At 40.2% G+C, this 22,194-nt stretch overlaps 1 protein-coding gene across 1 annotated transcript in view; it reads right to left on the reverse strand.

The window, feature by feature from the left end:
- Window positions 1-3,100: 3,100 nt before the first annotated feature.
- The window catches only part of LOC139118955 (protein mab-21-like 3), a 28,416-nt gene continuing 9,322 nt past the window's right edge, over window positions 3,101-22,194 (reverse strand). Inside the window, exon 4 of the mRNA XM_070682537.1 lies at window positions 3,101-4,724. Coding sequence (XP_070538638.1) covers window positions 4,656-4,724 — 69 coding nt within the window. The 3' untranslated portion in view covers window positions 3,101-4,655. The remainder of the gene's footprint in view (window positions 4,725-22,194) is intronic.

The raw sequence follows: 22,194 nt of genomic DNA on the forward strand, positions 1-22,194 counted from the left end.
GTAATATCTGACAATAGTAAATCAACTCTCAGCACAAACTCCCGATCTACTTCACGGCTTACTGCTTCTATTCGACAAGCTTTCTGCCTAGCATGCATTGCTCTGACTGCCTACGCCTTGATAATCAATTCGAGGGAATAACCAACAGTCAGGTAAGAAAGGGTAGATTGCAAAATGTTTAGTTTATTCAGTTCTAGGCGTCTAGTTTACTACGAACATTTGTGCCATGAGCGCGTCGGCAATAAAATTACTTTCGTTTTGTAGGGAGCAAACGTTTGTAATCCATCGCTTGTGAACGCGCATGCGTGTAACGCCACGGACTTTGATCGCAATTAGCCGACTCGTTGTCGACCCTTGACGCCTCTTTCAGGGTTTTCATATTCAAATTCATATTCATATTCATTCTTGGACGAGTGAAGCCAATTTAAAATACAGAAATGAATCAATCACATATAATATTGGTTGGAATTCGGATAGTTTATTTTGTATGGAATATGTGCGATTCTGTGACCGTTTAGATCCCCACTTGACCAGTTTTCTATTCTGATTAATTGAAGGCGTATCCCTTTGTTCGTCTCTTTTCTCCGAAGTGAAGGGCCACCGAACAGATTGACCTTGGGTAATGGTTTAACATGTTAGCATACATCAGCTGCTGGTTGGATTTTATCCAAAGAATTCGCAGATGTGACCCTAGACATACCGGTTCGACACAAAAGTTAGATATTATCACTTGGCTACGTACATATCATTTTAATGACGTCATGGATATTGATCAATGTACAATAACAAGTGACGAAAACCCTGAATACTGTGCGCTGAACGTGACAAATGACGAGTTTTCAGTGAGATGAAAATTTGAAATAACAAAATGGTATCATATATCACAGTCACCTGCGTTTTAAAATTCCGCGCCTATATAGTAACATTCAAATTTTCTTACTTTTGATTGTTTGTGAATCTCGAGACTGTTTATTATAATAGCAAGTGAGACAATGCTTCAATCAAAGATCGACTTTTAACATCCGTTGAAAGTTGTACAGCTCAAGAATTTGGTAAAAAAAGGGGTTATAATAGAAATGTTATGAACATTTCAAAACGTGTTTCCTGAAGAAAGTATTTTGTTCATACATATACCAACAAATATTTAAATAATAACACATGAGAGCGAGGGCAATATCACGATTTATTGCCTGCCCAAGGGATGGTGGTCATGATCGAAATATTGATGATGCCCGAGCCGTAGGCGAGGGCATCATCAGTATTTCGATCATGACCACCAGCCCGAGGGCAGGCAAAAAATCGTGATATTGCCCAAGCTCTCATGTGTTATTATTTTTATTACACCGAACAAGCAAACATGCAAAGAAACAAAAACACAAAGACTTCTTCGTGTACAGTTCGCCTTCTGAGTCCGGACCTCAGCGTAAAATGTTGTGCCGAGTCTAGGGTTGCCGGCCGCTAAAGTTTGCCGATCTCCTCGGTGGCGTATCCAAATTTGTTGCTTGCATAGTCGCTGAACACAGAAATTGCATTCCTTGTTGCCGTTTTCGTTCGTTTGCTGTTTACTTGCATCAAAATATCGTCTAACTGTGCCGGTGACAGCTCTGCGCACAGTCGCTCGAGAGTTATTCAGCTCTGGGACTATTCGCCCCATAGACGAGTATACAGAAGCGAGAAATACCCCAAGTCTGGAAACAGAATGGCTATTTCGTATAGGGATTTTGCCACCATGTCAACTTCGATGTTCGATTTTACCGTGAAAAGTAGCAAGTTCATCTATCATGTAACCGTCGACCGTTCCCTATCATTCTCAAAATTCATACCTGGTACTTGATTTACTTCACAAACGCTCGTTTCGTGTGATTTTCGGCCGAATTCGACGGACACGTCGCTAAAACATAAGCGTGAGCAACATTCCGGTCACCTCACAGTGGACGTGGGCACCTCCACTTTACTGACGTTAGCGCCGCGTACCCATGAGGGGTGACTGGAAGGTTGTTCATGCCTTATGTTTTGGCGACGTGTCCTTCTGAATCGGCGGCCGAAAATCACACGAAAATTCATACCTGATACTTCATCTGCTTACAAAATGCTCATTTCCTGTGATTTTCGGCCGAGTTCAAGAGACACCTGGCCAAAACATAAGCGTGAGCAACATTCCAGTCATCCCTCATGGGTAGGCTGCGCCAACGTCAGTAAAGTGGAGGTACCCAAGAGGTGACCGGAATGTTGCTCACCCCCAGGTTTTGGCGAGTGTCCGTCGAATTCGGCCGAAAATCACACGAAACGAGCGTTTTTGAATCAGATAAAGTATCAGGTATGAATTTTTAGAATGATAGGCAACGATCGACGGTTGCATGATAGATGAACTTGCTAATTTTCACAGTGAAATCGGACACAGAATGTGACATGGCAGGGTTTTTATAGCCATTCTGTTTCCAGACTTGGGGTATTTCTCGCTTCTGTATACTCGTCTATGGGGCGAATAGTCCCAGAGCTGAATAACTCTCGAGCGACTGTGCTCTGCGTGACGTTTCGCAGCCATAAGTTGCCAACTGCAAAGTACAACAAGCGAACGACAATTTGTTTTGCGCAGAAAGGATGCGCAGTAAGTAAAATGACGTCATCCATGTAATATCAAATGCAGAGGGCATCATCAAGTTCGCAGAGGGCATCATCACATTCGCAGAGGGCATCATCATGTTCTTTTACATGACACGTGAGTCATGTTTAACCAATGGCAGTGCACGCTGAATGAGTGAGGTGTAATAAAATGCTATGTGAAAGGCATTTATTCACAACAAAGTATCGAACCTGACTGACTGGCATCACATACATCCAGTGTTAAGTGGAAAACGCTTCCACTATCAAGATGCACAAAGGTTTTTTTGGTCTATGTTGGAAGAATAAAATGTGCATTTGCCAATTGGAATGAGCTCAGATTGAGCTAGAATAAAGAGAAGTTGTCCGTTCGCATTATGCAAACAACGAACTTTTGCATAAAAATACATAATAGATGTTGTTGTGACGCAATAACACGCCATTTATGTTCATTCATTCATTCATTCATTCATTCATCATCAAAATCGTTACACTCGTTTAGCACATTCGGGCGATTTCCGTTGACTCAGGTCAAATAAAAAGATAACACTGGATCATCACAACTTTATTGAACCGATGCTTAACATACTTTAGACTTTCTTTTTTTTCGTTTCAAGGCCCCCGGCCAATTTACAAAGGGAGTATGTACTGAAATATCCGATGGTTCACAGTATCACTGTATATACACAAATATAACGTGTCACAAAAATTGCACAGGCAACACAGAAAAGAAAGAGCACATTTAAATTAAATATATCAATAATTCCTAACAATACAAAAATATCAAGAGACATTTCAGAGGTCCAAAAGACTGACTATGTAATTAAGAAGGCGTTATACACAAAATTGCACAGCTTTACAAGTTTTGACAAAATCATATTAATAATTTGGTAAAACCTCTAAAAATCAGGATCGGTAGTGAATTCTTAAAGTGAGCAACTGTGAATACAATACATATTTGTCACTGCGTTCAAAAATGTTCATTTCTTTGTTCTTGGTAATGAAATGAGCGTCCTCTTGTGATGTAAAGCATATTGCACTAATTTCTCAGGACAAGTGTCCACGGTTAAACTTTAACCGTTGTATTTAAATTCTATGTACTGGACGATGAAATGCTAGTTCAATTAAGTACTAGTATTTGACGGATATCCACTGTCTGTACCTGAAAAATTTCAACGAATATATACGACGTCCAGAGTGTGAACACCGAGAAGGATTCAAGATGGGATTGGAAATAGAGTCAACTTCTGTTTTTCGGAAGTTGAAATGGAACAATATTAGCATATTGGCTATACGGAATAGCACCACACAGTAATTTCGAGTTTTAAAACACGATGACCCCCCCCCCCTCGAAAAAATGAAACCAAATTTAAAATGCGAAAATGCTTACATAACTAATATATCCCAAAATTCATTGCATCAATATATATATGCGGGGACCTTGTTTTGTCAGTATCTCTAGTGTAAGACAAGACATAGCACATCAAAGTTTGTGATTCCACGTGATTTTAAGTCTGACACAGCTATTCCAAAACTGTAAAATCTGGTTACCAGAATACAATGTGCGCGATCGACCATTGGTGTGTTACAGAAAAATGCCCAATCAGACGAATGAAATTCTTGTGGTTGTCACGGTGGCAAACCTATACTTGCTCGTGTTCAAAAACAACAAAGATCACGGACAATTTTACCGAGTAGGCCTACTGGTAAATCCCTGGTAAATTAAATTTTACAGAAATTACATAGAAAGAAAGAGAAAAGACTCGTGATGAGAAAAAGTTACAATAACTCACTTATACTGCGAAATTTAAAAGACATCTCTCCGCCATGTCTAGTATATAGGAAAAAGAATTCGACTTGGACGAATCGTGAGGGATATAAAGGACGCTAAAGTTGTTCATTTGTTTGACCATAGAGACTGTATGGTTTGACATTTTGTCCTGAACTCGGTAACGAAAAGAGCGCCCTCTCAGTCTGAATCATCACATGCTGCCGTAATTTGTAAGGAAGTATTTACAAGCAGAGTTACATAGTTGCACGGTCTTAAAGTTCCATTAGCTGTATCTTCTGGCGATTTTTCCGTTAGGTTTGATTGAAATGATCACTGGCTCATGTTGAATAGCCTGTCAAATAACAGAGAATCGCATATTATTCGAACACATTACCTGCCCTACAACTAAATAACATGTGATTTTACGACGAAAATTTCAATTTTTGTTCGGACAGAAATACAAACTCTGTTGACACGCGGATTGCAACGTAGGCATTCTTCTGCACCTGCGCGAGCCATTTACAGCAATTTCAAAATAAATATTCATTACTTATTCCCGGTACTTACGTCGTAGTCTATTGTCCGAGCACGTTGCGTAGCCAGATGTCTGGCAATCAACGACGCAATGTTGTTTTGATCCCAGACAATAAACGTGAACTTGAACATCTCGCGTGATCGCGGCGTCACCATATCTGCATGCCAGACGTCAACAAACGAGCTCGGAAGGGCAACACGTTTGAACAAAAATTGGCAGTTTTATGTGGCTATAAGTAGTAAGTTTTTATTGGGGTTTGGGATTCAGTAAGAATTTTACACCCATTTTATTCATTTATCTAAAGGGAGCGAAGGAAAATTTAACCATCCATGTAACTAAAGTATAACCCTGACCTATATATGAACTCACGCGCAGTGCATTGTCCTGAACTAAGCAGGGAAATTCCCTGCTGAGACTTGCGCAATGTGCTATGACTCAGCCCCACTGAGCAAAACGGAACGACATTCTATTCTCTCTCTCATTTGTTAGATAGATTCTGACTGAGATGTACTGGAGCGAGGTTGCTCTTACAAAGCAACCGTTCCGAAGGCGATTCTCGTTTCTGGATGTGAATTTTATCAATATCTGCTGGCTGTGTGAATTTTCACTATGTTTGGAGTTGTCATTAACGACTTATGTTACCTATCGGAACGAGATTTTCCCCTACCCTACCAGAACAATGTTGCGCAATACCCCTATCGGTACGTTTTCAGGCAGGAACTTTCCAGTAGGGAATTTCGCAATACCGTTCCAGTTGCTTAGTAACTTGTGATGTCATGTTCAATGTCTGTTATTCTACAGTTTTCAGAAAAATTTTCTACAGAATTTTTTCTGAATCTAACTTTCATATCCATTCAATCCATAATGTCTTAGGTATCTTTCCAGAGGTGGACTAAATCCTTCTTGTTTTTGAATTTCTAGCGCCTGATGAAATATGTCCTGAATAAGTTCTGACCCGTGCTCTGTTGTTGCACCTTTTTCTTGTATTTGTGTAAGCAGCTGTTTATATTGAACGTAATAATGTTTATACTTCTCTCGTCTCTTTGCTACACCCGTTTTCCCTTGTATTACATCAATAATAACACCTGGTATAGGAGTTAAGGCTAACAGTACCGGAACTGTAGGAATTGCTGCTATTACAGCAGAACTTACAAGAATTCCCTTAGTAATATTAAGAGCCATATCAATTCGACCCATTAATTTATAACTTCGTCGATATGCAGCGCTAGTTCTTTCGATATAGTCGGCCAATTGTTCAACGCTTTCAACAACTGAGATGTGCATTTTTACTGTATATGTAAGGGATGATAAAAAATAATTGTAGTAATATAGAAATACAATATGGCAGAAGGAGGAGAAGATATACCACTCCAGGATTTCGATGATGCAAATTTGAATGATGATGATGCTACTGCTGAAACATACTTTATAGACGATGATAATGCCCTTGCAGAAGCCGATCCTTTCCAGGCTAGCCCGCAGGTGGGTCGTTTGACTGAACTTAGAGTAGATAAAAAATTAAGAATGATTAATACAATTCTTAGACTATAATGAAATTACTGATCCGGATGCACTAAATGTATTGGCTACGGAATCTGAGATTAGGGACGAAAAGCTGTATTATAAAGACCTCAAGCTGTCTAAAGACAGAGGAGGTGGATTTTATAAGCTAACCACATTAAGGAGTAAAAAAGGAGGACATGCATTTATTAGAGAAGTATTAGGTCGCTCTAGCGCAGAGCCCGAATATGTGAGACGTGAATTGCATTCTGAAGATGTGAGAAAAGATAAAATACCGGCTGAGAAGATGACGCCAAAAGACATGGGTATATACAAAGATAAACTGACAGAGTTACGGCAAGATGCTTCTGGTAATGCAGATAAAATACAAGCTTTTGAAAATAAAATCGAACAATGGAACAATCTAAACCCTGAATATAGAGCTATTAATGATGAATTAAGGATTGCGAATATGCGTCTTGGCGAGCTTAACAATGAAAAAGTTAAAATAAGGCTAGAGAAAAGAGAAGTTGAAAAAAAGTTAAAGGATCCTGAAACGAGCACCCAAGGAAAAGAAAAAGCCGAAAACTACTAGCTGAACTCATAACAAGAGAAGCTAAAGTTGACAATCGAATTGAATACGAACATGGTAAGATCAGTGAGGCACGTGAAAGTCTGGCTACGACTAGGTCTCTTCGTGATGTAATTTCCGATCCAGAATTGTCATGAACTGAGACTGAAGCTGACAGAGTTATTTAAACGAAATGGTATAACAATCGCTGCAATACTGACTGCCCTTGGAATGACAATATCAACAATTGCCCTGGCTGTGACTAAAGTAGGAGGAGGAGGGGAGGAGGGGAGAAGGAACTGGAACTGGGGTCTGGTTCAGGTCCGCCCAAAGTATATACAAAGCGAAAGAAATTGTAAAGCAATTTGGTGAATGGTTAAAAACATGGCCCAAAAAGTGCTGCTGCAATACCAGGTTTAATCGGCTCCCTTGTCAGTTTTCTATTAAAAACAGCAGGATCGGTGGTCGGATTTGTTGGAGAACAGCTATGGATATTTTTAACTGGTTTAACATTAGTCATTATAAATAAAATTATGTACTAATATATGGCCGCGCATGTTTGGTGAAAAGAATATTGCAAAGTTTCTTTCTAAAAATAAAGACCTGTTTGGTTTCTCTGTCGAATTGGAATGGTGCAAACTTCGACGGGTAAATCGACATATCCTTCGAGCAAATCCAGGTGTCCGACTCAAAGATGATAATCTATATCATAACATTTAGCTTTCGTGAAGGAATGTCAAAAGACTAACTTCTTTAAGCGACTAGAATTCATAAACGTCTTTCAGGAGATTGACAATGATGAAATGGAAGTCCAACATCTCCAAGAATATTGGGTTCTTCGATTGATTCGCGACACAGGCAATCGATTTATCTTTCAGTCAGACGGAAATATTTATGTAAAGATGTGATTTTTCTTCTAAGTCATTATATACACGAAGTGAAACTTAAGATGTGATTAATTTTCTTTTTTTCTTCTACTATATACATTACACGAAAAATGGGGTACGATAGAACATTATCACCGACTTTCACCAACCGAATACCGAATGGAACGAAGTCAGAAAGAACTCATCATGTGATTGCTCATAATCCAAGTGAGGCAGATCCAGGCCAGACACTTATCATACGATGTCCGAAGTTAGAAAGCGGAGTAGTACTAGTTCCAGATACTTTCGACCTGGTTTTTGATCTCGAAGTAATGGGACATGAAGATAACCGAGTAGTACAAAATGTTGCAAAAAATTTGGTGGAGCGTATGAAACTCACATTTGAGGGGCAGGAACTTTTCAATTTGAATAAATATAATCTCATTGAATGTTATCGCGATCTCTTCAAACATAAAAAGGAGAGAACGAACATGACACTGTACGGAATTCAGAACGAAAATCTAAGAAAATTGAGAAGTGGCGCGGCCGATGCAAATGCCGACAGGCTTTCAAAATGGGACGATATTTTACTTTTCGACACATATAAAACAAAATATGCTATTCGTCTCACTCACCCCCTCATAACAGGCCATGGAGTTGCATATCCAAAAGAGTTAGGGAGTCATATCGAATGGGAAATTACGCTTGCACCCGCCTCCCAATTACTTGTCAGTAATAATGTTGTTACAGCCAATTATAAATTAAAAAACATTCAAATGGAATACGAAACAATTTCTGATTCCGTACTCGCGAGAGATACTGCTGGTTATTACAACAGTGGGAAAAGTTTTCTCTACGAGCATATACATTATTTTAGAATAATACCATTCAAAGAATCGGACACGGTTATCAATGAAAATATAAATGTACCACGACGTAGCATTAGAGGTATCTTATTACTCTTCACTAAAAATCAGAATCAGACAGAACTGAACAGTGAACTTTTCTTTAACCCCTCCATTGAATCTGTGTCTGTATCAATCGAAGGTATTGCAAATAAAGTGTACGCTCAGAAGATGATACCAAGACAATTTTGGAAAGAAACACGACGGTATTTTGCTGAAGATAAAGATTGGTGTGAAATTGATATAGATGAAGTTGATTATTTGAAGAATAAATTCTGTCTGTTTATCGATCTGCGTAGTTTTAAAGATATTGAGTTTCATGGAAATGGTTTAGAGTAATGAACACAAAGGACGGAATTCAACTTGAAATTCTGAAGAAAGACACCTCAGTTAAGGGTGCGATGACGCTCGCGATGACAATATATTTGCCCACGTTTATGTTATTAGCGATGCCCAGGTCACTGTTGAAAATAGTAGATTAAAGTCTTTACAATATTAAACCGTAACGTAGTCATTCCTATCGGCTTGTTTCTGCCAACCATTCGCCCGTGTCCAGATGCATAACTGCACACGTTGATATCATTTGGCGCCATCATGATTTTACTACGCTTTTCACTACGGATTTCTCCAGCCTTTTTCCGTACAAACTGTACAAATTGTGCCGGCTCGGGCTCCTTCCCAGTTTTAAACAGATCTTTATAGTCTTCAAAGTTCAAATGTTTTCTAACACAAACATCTTTTATCCCTTTATTTTTTTTCGTCTCGGAAGTTGGAGTTCGAAAAGCATACACTTTCGAGCGTATGCCAACAAAATCAAGAATAGGTACACCATTCAACTCATCTTTAAATTTACCTATCACTTTTTTATTAATCTTCGGAAAGTTGCCCATCCATCTCATCCCACTAGTATCGTAGATCGACTCCTTACCATTCTTTTCCACATCTTCCCGAACTATATCATTGAAAGTTACGTCCGGGGGGGTATCGGCACACTGTAAACAAAACTGTCAGTATCCATGTAGGCTAATCGTATTCCAGGGAACTCGCTTTCGAAAGTAATTGTAATGCGTCTCATACATAAGCAGCTTAGAAAGTTCAGTACTGCGGCGCCGATGAAAACTGGTTTTACATATCTATGCTCATCCGTTTTCAGTTCCAGTAGGGCACTGTCGCAGGAATCACCATCCTCTTCGGAAGTTATGAAAGTTATATGTTTCGTCTTTGGATTATACTTCTGAATCTTTTTACGGCCACTATCCGTACCGTTCCAGTCCGAAACAAATTTAAAGTCTCTGTACTTTCGAACATCCTCTATTGTCTTACCGAACATTGCATTATTCATCAGCTTATAGAAATTCTTTTCGAAATCTGTCTTCCCTTTGCCCTCATTTTAGTGTTAAAGTCAATATATTCGCAGACATGGCGCCTCATCGAAAGCAAGCACCCGATAAATCTTTTTCAATCTCATTCCCATCCGAAGATAGAATTCCAGCAACTTGTAGTGTAAGACGTATCTCTCTCTGTCCAACACACTTGTAATCAGTCGAGTGCCCTGCCTCGGAAATTCATAGTGATGTGGCGCTAATGGCAAATCGCTGTGTTCTTCATGTAATTCGACGGATATTCTAAGTCTACTTCTAGAAAACTTGGTGGAAAGGTGGAACGGGTCCCCACCCTCCAAGCCTGCTCCGCATTCTAACCACTCTTCCTTCGTCATCCAATGAAGTCCGCCCGTAGGCATTGCCTGACTCATTGCCCAGCCGTAGAGATTGTTTGCATCGAGATATTTTATTTCGGTTAACGGTTTCTCAGGGTCGTAATTCCCGCCAGCCCCTTCGGCGACGTAAGCAGGATGATTTGTCTGTAAGTAATGAATATTACACTGGCTGATACCGCCTCGAATTCCCCTCTGTACGAAATTCATCTGCTCAGCATCTTGAATGAGCCCAAATTATTACCTGTATAAAGTAACATAGCATCCCATGTCAGACCGGGCGCTGACATATAGTGGGCTGGATCTAACTTGTACGCTTCTAAACATGTGTCGCGGAAATTTTCGAATATATTTGCAAGAAGTAGAACGTCAGTCTCACAATAGAATTCCATATAATCACAATCGTCTTACATCCCACTTCATCCCACACCTTCAATGCATGCTCATAATCAGATTCTGAAATCCCCTCTTCCGTCAATTCGCTATAAAATTCCCCCCTCTCCGGGAGTCCTCCTCTCCCAGTCTGTCAACCGAGTCTAAATATTCGTACGGGAAGAAACCTTTCGCCCTTTGAATGTCCGGGTACGAAAGTGGTACCGTCCACCCATCCTCCGGCACAGTTTTTGCCAACTTCGCAATGACCCCATCATCAACTGAGCACTATCCATAAACTTTATAGAAAAGAAACGTTTCTTTATCTCCCTCTTCCTCCCACTCTCCACCGACAACAATTGAGGCGTGAAAAATAAATGTTTTCGAGAGACCCATAATTCCTCCATTGCTCGTCTTAGCTATGATATTTGGCTCTTGTCCGGGACCATCATCTATTTCATGTAATTCTTTCAAAATAAAAGAACCATCGTATCCCTTGAGGTTGTGAAAGTAGATAGGAATGGTTCTCGACGGCCGACATCCCTCGCAATAAAAAGTCGCCTCCTCCTTCACTACTCGGTATCCTGCCGGCTCTCCACATGCAATACAGACTGGATTACCGTAATTAGAAGGATCTTTCATCGGTTTTATTTTCCAATAATACGATTTCGAATAATTCTCAGCCCGTTCTTTCATATCCTTTAGAAATTCTGTAACACAGGAGAGACCTGTGAATGTTCTTTTACCATAAACGGTGGGCCGCCGTTCCGAAGGGGTCCACCCCCGTTCCACCATAACATACGAAAGACAAATTGGAATGTGTCGGCCGGTCCCCTTCTCAATAATTGCCTCAGTATCTGCATAGACGACGTAGGGGGCGGGGACCTTCTTCCGATGTCCTTCGAATTGACATACTTCCTTAGGAAAAACTGGCTGGGCAGTGTCTGTTCCACAGTATACCTGATGTTCTTCTAATTCTTCTGTTGACTTAAAACCTCTTTTACAAACCGGAGCAAATACACTTCCTTCTGTGCTTCATTCTTGCGATTAGTATAGAATTAAGAAGACGATTTAACGAAGTAATTGGCACGAAGTGACGCCCGCCCTCCCCTCCAACTATCAGTAATATATTTGCTACCCGATCCGCTCCGCCGTCGGGCTCCGCTATATAACACAGTTATGTCTGACGGGTCGGGATCGGACTCGTAGATCTGAAACACTTGAAGTTTCGTGCCGGATTTTGCTGCTCGAAGCGCCTGAACACGGCAGATCAGCGGGACGTAGGAAATGGTATTCCATCCCAACAGTAGTCAGCAATAATGGGTGTACGTATTCCATTTTCTCCTTACCTGACCACATTCTTTTGCGAAACTCGGGATCGCTCAACTTTATACTTGCTACGACGGCATACTGAAAACAATTCTCAGACCTCACCGGTAGAATAATTTCGCTAACACAATGCTTATTTTTAACCATCCGGGAAGTTGGACTGCGCCAGCCCGCACCGAGTAAAACTTCTACTAGAATTACTTCAAAATTAAGTATCTCCTCGAGAACGAGGCCAGAACCCTCAACAGCTTCAATTGTATCAAGCATATCGTCGTAGCGATTTATTAATTGTTGCCCCACATCCGCCCCTCTTACATCTTTTGTGTATGTATCTTTTAATTTAACATACAATGTACGCGGTTGTGTATTACCAGTTTTCGGATCCGATAATTTGACTTCCATTTCAGTATAAACAGAGTACATCTTTCGTTTCTTTGACCATACCTTCAATATCCACCAGCTCCCCGATATCCTCGACTCGCTTGACTTCAGGAAATTCTTTTCGTAAAACTGCTCCCTTGAATGCTGTATGTAATTGACTGGCCATAATAATCTTTATGATATATACTATCCTAAAATTTTTTAAAATGAAAAATAATTATTCTATGATAGGTCATCAAAATCCACTATAATATTTTTGGCAGCATTTATTTGTTTATATATCTCACCTAATCTTTCTAAGTCGACTAGTTCTTCCGCATCTTGAATTTCTGGTTTATTAGGCGCAGCACAAAATAACCTCTCAACAGTGAAAGAAAGAGCACGTTTACGTTTAATGTAAGCGCGGTTTAAATGCTAAGAATTCTATCTTACTACCTTTCCGGATATTACGAGGTACAATAGCAGGATTTTCTCGGACTGGCAATGGGCTCACTGCTTTAAAAGCACAGTCAATTTCTTGAACCATATCAATACATGTAGCGAAATCGTGAGCCCCTCTTTTAAATCGAAATTTAAAATACGCCACGCCTGTGTCTCGCTCCCTCGCTTCTGATACACTTTAGATGGATTGTAAAATCTGGTAGTATTCTTGGAGTGAGCGGCCAGGCTTGCAGCATAACTTTTAGCAGTGTTTGCATCGAAACTTTCCCCTAAGGTACGGAATACTATTAAATCGGTAAACTTTTGAAGACTCGGTTGCCAACGGACACACACCCCATCGCATGTAGCTGGATCTCCTCCCGAACCGTACTTAGGTCCGATAGTGAAAACCACTTCTAGCTCACTGTCTACATATATAATAGGATCTACATATTCACCAAATACTAATTTGCCCTCCATCATCAATTTTGATGTTTTCTCCGGTTTCAAGTATTTTTATTGCATCTGAAATAGAAAGGATTGTCATTGTCTTATCGTATATATCTTAATAAAAAAAAATTTTTTTAAAAAAATTTCTATGATATAGTATCCCCAAAATGTCATACATATTCATAAATGGACCAACTGGAAGTGGTAAGAGTTACGATGCAGTAAATTTGACGGAGACTCACGTACCAGAATTTGACACTAGTTTTTCCAGCAACATTGCCGACTTTTATAATGGGCGCCACGTTTCGATTGCCGATTTTCAGAACCAGTTTATAGAACATACGCTTAGTTTACAATGTCAGGCTGGGAGGGCCTCTCCTTCGGAACGCTACATTATTTGTGACTCTTCCATAATTCAACATCTGACTTTTTCTCGAATCCGGGGCGTTTCCACGGAGTGGGAAGAAAAAAAGATTGTTTCTAGAGCATTTGACCATTTACATAGTTTCATTATCATATTCAAAGATATGCCTTGGGATTATTGCAGGCGGAATGTGTTGACTCGAGCCAGGTCGTACGAAATAACCGCCTTAAAAGAACTAGAAGAGATTCACAACAAGTTCAAACAGACTTTCTTAGAAATTTGCCACGACTACAGGCTTCCATGTTTGGTAATTCGGAACGCTCTTACGCCCCTCGTTCTCAAGAATATACTTAATCCAACAATTGATACCGAGACAGTCGGGACCAGTAGATTTCCACAAGCTTTTGACTTTGGAATTGCATGGAGCGGCGGCAGCCAGGGATTTTTAATAGACGGTTTCGAGGAGGAGGAACTTGAAAAAGCGTACTATCCACCTGGTCAAGAACAACTAGAACAACCTCGAGTCTCACTCAAGAACCTACACAAACTTCTTAATGCTTGTGAATCTGTGTGTGCTTATAATGCTCCGTTTGACTTACGAGCACTTGATATGATGAAAAGGGTGGACTTTGGAGTTACTTGTCTATGGTTCATGTCAGTTGTGTACATTATACTTCAACCAGAACTTATCGATAAAGCTGAAAAAGGAGGATTGGAAAGAACGGACTGTGGAACATGAGAGTCGTTTGAAGATCTTGCAAACTTAATATGTTCAGGAACTGAGATACCACCTCATCCACATACTGCCGAAAAAGATGCAGTAAGTGAACATTACTTACGACAGTACATGATAAATACTTGGCCGGTGGGTGGAAGTCGAGGTGGTAAACTGACACTTTCTTCTTTCAAGAAATTAAGACTTTTTCCATGGTACTTATTGAATAACTTTCGTAAATACTTACGTTAGTACTTACGTAGTACTTGACAAGTACCAGCACAGGAACTTACGAAGTACTCCTTCGGAACGTTACGAAGTTCTAATAACATTTTCTTCTGGCTCCCAACTATTGAAACTTTCCGGATAACCGCGCCATTTTATCAGATAATATTTCTTTCCCCTAATTTTTTTCGTCTTCAAAATTCGTTCTACTCTGTACAGCTCGTCGGCACCTTCCGAAAGGGCGCTCTGAAGTTCATCAGAATAGAAAGTGCCGAGTATTTCCTCTCCATTCAGATCTTTTATTTTGTAAACTGGCGGCGTTCCCAAGTCAGCCGCATACACAACTTTTGAAACCACGAAAATCTCCTCTGTCCAATTTGGTAAATATCCTTTCCTGAAAGTGGTCTTGTATTTTGTAATTCGGACCCTTCTCTCCGGCTTGAATTCAGGGTTAACTCCCCGGCTGCCAACTCAGGGAAAGTGTATAAAATGCCTGCCAATCGTTCTCCTCCGTTACGTCGACTGGTTTCATTTTGATACTTCCGTGAACGGTGTTGTTGTAATTCTCGAGAAGTTCTGGTAGAATAGAAAGCCATTCTCGTGTCTGTTTATATGTAAAGTATTTCCACATCATCGTCTTGAGAGTCCGATTAAAACGTTCAACAACGCTAGCTTTTTATCACTGTAGGTGTGAAACCAGTGAATGCCTGACTCCTCCAACCATTTCTGCATTTTCTGATTAGTAAATTCCCGTCCCTCATCTGTCTGAAGTTTGTCAGGTTTCCTCCCGGATTTCTTAATCATGTCTTGTAGCGCCTTCAGAGTGTCATCGGCCGTTTTTGACTGTATTGGCCTGGCCCAGCATATTTACTGAGTACATCGATTACTGTTAGCATGTATCGAATGTTACGGTTCTCTTTTAGGAATGCTGCAGGGAATTCCACGAGATCCGCTTGCCACTGTGAGTCTATCGATGTACGAAAACGCGCCTCCCACCACGAGTACGAGGTACCGATTTATGTAGAAGTTAGCTGAGTTTTTAACCAGTCCTGTACCTCTTTCTTAGTAATTTTTAACCCGCTGGCCCGTGCTGCGTCATACAATTTTTGTACACCTCCAAAACCAGTTTTCGGGTTGTAATATAATTCTCTAAGAGTGCCTTCAGCTTCCATAATTGCTATATTATACGAAAAATTTTATGTCGTACGGATGCTGAAAATTAAATACTAGTTTACTGAATTTTATCCTTTTCAATTGCTTGATTAGGCCCACGGCTTCCCGTTCTGTCATCTCCATTCCATGTTCTTTTATAATAGTTTTGTTGTCTATCTTGTTCGGTGTGTAAAATAGTACTAACATCTTTATGTTTTCCCTGAATGGTTTACTAATACTAGTATATTGCTGAGTCAGAACCCAGACAGATAGTCCGTAGTGTCTTGCGCTGAAACCAAGTTGGACTAAAATGTCACTGCGCTTCTTCATATCTTTGGACGAGGCGCAGTCGTCGAGTACTATTAAAGTGTTCGTGCCGGCCCATTCGTTCCGTACGTAGGTTAATGTATCATCCACTGCATCGAGTCCAACTGGAAACACAAACACATTATCATCTTCGAAAATGAATCTTCTATTATACGTTTTATTAATCATGAATGTTGGGCAAATGAAAACTATATATTCGAATTTCCTTAAGTACGGACCGGTGAGGAGGTCCAACATAAATTCTGTTTTGCCAGAATCTGTCGGTCCATTTATAATCATGTTGAATGGCGGGGTAGCGAATATTGACATTTCCTCTGGATCTATATATTGTAAATAAATGTAATAAATATTGCTAAAGATAACAAACCAATTTTGCCGAATTCGTGAATAGGGTCTGCGTCGAGTGTTGCAGATGCTGCCCGTTCCGGGGAGGGGAGGCCCCCCCGAGTCGTGTCATTGTGAGGTGACTCTCCGGGCTCGTCCTGCCACTTCACAGGATCCCCCTCCTCCCCTCCTTCCATCTCATGTATAGCACTTTCTCGAACTTCCGTGTTTATATCACCATTCACCCCGAACACCATAGATTCTGTTGCGTATTGTAATTCATTATTATAACCTGAGATTGCCGGGCCCGAAAGAATGACCATCTCAGACGGTAAGAGAAGTAAATTTGGCGAAACTGCCATATCAAGTTTGACACCAGTATTCATTATTGTGTCTTGATATCGCCTATAACTAATTACTTTGTCGGTATTACGAATTTCATCTTCGAGGAGAACGCCGAATTCTTTTCGGACTTGCTCTGCACTGCCAGTATCACCTACTATGGTACTGCGAATATTCGCTTGTGCGCCGAGTATGCAATATACGTAGGCTTCAAGACTTTCGTTGAGGCGGGCTAGGCCAGCCTTTGTTAGACCCGAGTCTCCCTTCAGAGGAATGAAACTATTGTATTGTCCCTCCGATCCATCATTTCGGAAGAAATAGTAGTGTGGTCGTTCTTTGTCGGACAGTACATGTTTTTTCTTTCCAAAAATTGTATGTGTATAGAAAACGCCTCCGTCGGCGGAGAGGAAAAAGTCATGACCGTTGTATATCGCTTTTGGCTGTCTAACGGGCCCACGATTAGTATAATATTCATAACCATAACCAAGACCCTTATTTTGACCTTTTCGATATCGAAAGTCGGACTTCGTTGGACTTATATTTCCAAATTCTGTACATAGAAGTTCATATTGGACGAGATTGTACGGATTGTCGCCCGCTTTGAAGGTGGGGGTATCGTCTGGAAGTGCAACGCCCATTTCATGAAGAATACGACGTATTGTAAAATATACATGGAAACGGCAGAATGATCGTATTTGCGGAGGAAATTTCCCTTCGGAACCGAAGAGATGGGCGAATGATATACCACAACCAGTAGTGCTGCACCATACGGCGAAATTTAATTGCTGGTCCCAGTATTTCATATGCGGGCTGCCCAGCCAGACATTACTTTCTTTTGCTGTTCTATGAGTGATTACATTATCTTTGAACACATCCCGTGGATGGAAAGTAAATTTATCTGTCGGCGTTACATATATTTCTAAGTCCATGAGAATAGGTTTTATGTCGTTTGGATTGGAAGGAATATCAGAATGCTGTACTGTCGGTACGCTCGTCTTATTCAATTGAAAAGCAACTGGGAATAGGTCTGTACTCATTATTCGTGTTTCTATATACAGATAGATTTAAATGGAGGAGAATTTTCTCGGAATCCCTGTCGGAACGATTTCTTTAGGGGTACTAACATTCCAGACTATGTTAATACTTTATTTCGGATTCAGGTTTAAACGAATTTTTTATTTTTTACTAAGAATAGATAACATACTGCAAACAATGGAGAATTTAATAAAGTCATCGGCAGCGGCAAATACGACAGCGCATTCCGAAGGACCAACCGCAGCGTCGGACGCTCGATCCATAATAGAGACTAAACGTGAAAAAATACTCTGTGCCATCGCAAGTGGTCAAAGTAAGTTATTTTTTGGTAAGGAGATTTCAGTTGTGGATGTAGAAAAATGGAAAGATGAAACGGTGGATAAAGCTTTCAAAATGTACGAAGCGAAATACAGTTCTCTTATAAGTGATACCATCACTCAAAGTTTCATAGATCTAGGAGCCCGTGCAATCAGTCAGGTAGTTCCAATCGATGATCGAGATAACTATGCCACTGATCTTAAAAAGGATTTTATTCTAAACAGTGAAATAAAACGATTATCAGGACGGATAGCGTACACATGTGGGCCCCTGATTGCTCTAATTTCCACCGGTTTAATTACGGGTAAACATTTAAATTTTAAAAAAATCGGGTTTAATATAGTACCTGAAATAAATGGATTCAACTTCGCAAACGATTCCGACTCAGCAAACGGAAACGGGGCCCACACCGGAAACGGAAACGACTCCGTCAGGGACGATCCTACCACCAACACCGGCACCTCCGACACAGCGCAACATAGAGAAAGTTTCGTTACCGCCGAAGCATCCAGGGAGAGTTGCTGCAGGGAAGAAATTAGCGGAATGGAACAGGCAAAACAGGGAGAAGAAACGCCAAGCGAGGGAGGAGGGGAGCGATGCGGTAGCGACTGAAGCAAACTGTATAGACCTACCGCCTACAATGAAAGAACAGTGTGATAGCTCACGCGATAGCTGGTATAATAAATGTTATCTTGTTTTAGGAATTGTGGGAGTTTCATTGACTGCATTAGGGCTATATTGGGGGCGTGCTCGACATATTTGTCCCCTCCGGAAAGATGAACCGCTTCAGAAAGCGAAAAAAACAGAGCCCGTAGCAGCTCCCTCCAGAACAGTTCCGAGGGGAGGGGAGGGGGAGGGGGAGGGGGGACCCAGCTCCTCTACATTGTATGAGATGGATTAACTCCCCATATTTTTTATTTTATTTTTATTTTATATACTAGTCAGCAATCATGGATATTAAAACAGTTGTAAACACAATGTACGATGGTATTGTAATCGCAGGACTTGCGATGGGATATCTAATGATCTCCAGCAAATTTCTGAAAATAGAGGTTGGCGATCCAAGTCGACCAAATTTAACTCGCTTGGCAAAATTAGGCGGTGCGACTGCTGCCGCGGTTGCGACCAAAGATCTCCTTGAACAGAAAAATATTATTCCTGCAGAACCTTATACTTCGTAATGGGCACCTTCGGAATATTATTCATCAAAAAAAATTATACTTAGTAATATATATACAGCGCACAACAATGATCATTTGGATTGAAAGTCAAACAGGTGAACCGGTTACTGTTAATTTTTACCCTTGCATTGACACGACACAGTTTACGAAGATAAGACTGCTAGAGTGTGGACTATATAATTCATGGCATAACATAACATCAACAAATAATGTACTAAAATATCAAGAAGGTGACCAACCAAAGAAGACTAAATCAATACGTCCAGGTAACTACAATATCGATACGTTAAACAAAGCAATCGGGTTGAAGCAAAAAATTAATTTTGAAAAACATCTGCCGACAAACCATGTTTATCTAACTTTGGCTAAAGATATTAAAGTCTATTTTAATGCCACAGGTAGCTTTGCCAACGTCGTTGGTTTTTCAGATAAACCTGAGGACAACCCAGTTATAAAAAGTACTATTAGTCCGAAGAAAGTGGATTTCTTAACAGTCACTAAATATATAGTTCATTCAGATGTAGTCGATGTTACTGGAAATTATGTTTCATTTGGTTCGGGTGCCGGAGGATACATACAGGGGAAAGTATCGAACTGTTTACAAATACTTCCCATCCGGGATACGAGAGAAATAAGTGAAAAGGTTACTTACGATTTTAAAAACGGAGCAATTTCTATGCCATTGAGAAAAGGGGGAGATTACATGAATTCAATGCGTATCTGGATAACAGATCAGGATGGGAACATGATCGATTTCAATAACTGGCCAATTAGCTTTTGTATTGAATTATTGTAGTCGTTCCGCCTACCGGTGTAACATAAACCATCCCACGACCAATCCTCCAGCAATATAGATCATCTCATATTTCTTTTGCTCAGGACTGGGTTGATAATAATCTGAGAATTGAACTGCCCCTTCGGAACGGCTTTGCACCGCTTCTGCTTCTTCCAGGATTTCTGCATCTGTATCTCTTAATTCTGCCGCAGCATGCGCATCCTTTGCTTGATTTTCTCTTTCCCAGTCAGCCTGTAGTAATCTTTTTTCTGACCAGACGTGCGATCATGTTCAAATTTTTCTAATGCTTTATCATGTCGGACCTCTCTTCAATAAGAGCGTCACCATTACCGAAAGCTTTTGTCCGATAATATTTCCTCCTGTGAATGCCGTTGCATTTAATACAGCACCGAGAACTGTCATTCCTATTGCTGAAGCCATGGTTGTGTATATTACAAGGTATTATTTTAATTTTCACTGTATATAGGTCCCTACGGAGTATGTCTGATCCAAGTGGCTTCGGTCTAGGTACAATTCGTATGCAAAATCTTGAGCTCGAAGATCTGATGTGATGTTAAAGTTAACAATAATACTAAGATGGCTGCTAATCATAATAAGGATTACGTCCTTCGTTATAAAGACCGCGAAAAATATTTCGTTTTAGCCAATGCCGCGGCGCCACCCCACGAACATGCTGTAGAATTTTCCGAACTTAAAGACATTGATGAAACTGTAATTGACGCCACAAAGGCTTCGAATGATCCTACTCCTTTTGCTCTGACATGGGATTCGGCTAGTCAGAAATTCATGCCTTATAATGTACCACGTAACATCTTAGATATATTGGATAGTGAAATTAGTGGTGGAGTTGCTGAACTTCCAGGAACTCCAAATGTTATTTATTTCGATAGCAATGTTAACAAGTACAAGTTGTTAGATTTTCGTAGTTGGCTTACTCCTACGAATCCATACATTGCACTTCTTGGTATACCGATTCACCTTAAAATTAGTCCTCTTAATACAATAATGAAGGCAGATAATACACTAAGAAGGTGGATAAACGAGGGGGAGAATTATTGCTCGTATACAGCTAGCGGAGTTCCAGTTAGATTATTTTGGGACACAACTTTAAAGAAACTGGGTCTTAAAAGTGTTGGTGATGAGGCAGCTGTTCTCACTTTACAGACAGTAAATCAACAGATGACTGATAATATGAAAATACTTCAACATGGTACAGTTCTCATTAGATGTGTAAAGTTAGCTACGGGAGACGAGTTTGACGATTTGGTTGGATATTATGCTATGAAAACAGATAACAGAACAACTTGTGATATTATTATAAGTATTGATAAAGATCGGGGAGGGGAAATGAGTATTGAATGTTTTGTTGGTGGGAATAGAATAGAGAACGACTTAGGAACTACATTTGTACGTAAAGATAAAAGAGTGAACACTTTAGATATCAGTACCATTCATCTGAAACGACTCATTTTGTTTGAAGTAATGGTCTTTCGTCATATTTTAAGTTCAGAGGAAATTACTAAAATTTTATCTATCGGGTGAACAAGTTCGTACCGATAGGAACTAGAGTCGTTCAGAAAAAAATTCCACAGAAAATTTTTCTGAAAACTGTAGAATAACAGACATTGAACATGACATCACAAGTTACTAAGCAACTGGAACGGTATTGCGAAATTCCCTACTGGAAAGTTCCTGCCTGAAAAGGTACCGATAGGGGTATTGCGCAACATTGTTCTGGTAGGGTAGGGGAAAATCTCGTTCCGATAGGTAACATAAGTGTTAATACAACTCCAAACATAGTGAAAATTCACACAGCCAGCAGATATTGATAAAATTCACATCCAGAAACGAGAATCGCCTTCGGAACGGTTGCTTTGTAAGAGCAGACTCGCTCCAGTACATCTCAGTCAGAATCTATCTAACAAATGAGAGAGAGAATAGAATGTCGTTCCGTTTTGCTCAGTGGGGCTGAGTCATAGCACATTGCGCAAGTCTCAGCA

This window comes from Ptychodera flava, chromosome 19 (assembly GCF_041260155.1).
Source record: "Ptychodera flava strain L36383 chromosome 19, AS_Pfla_20210202, whole genome shotgun sequence".
Classification (NCBI taxonomy): Eukaryota; Metazoa; Hemichordata; class Enteropneusta; family Ptychoderidae; genus Ptychodera; species Ptychodera flava.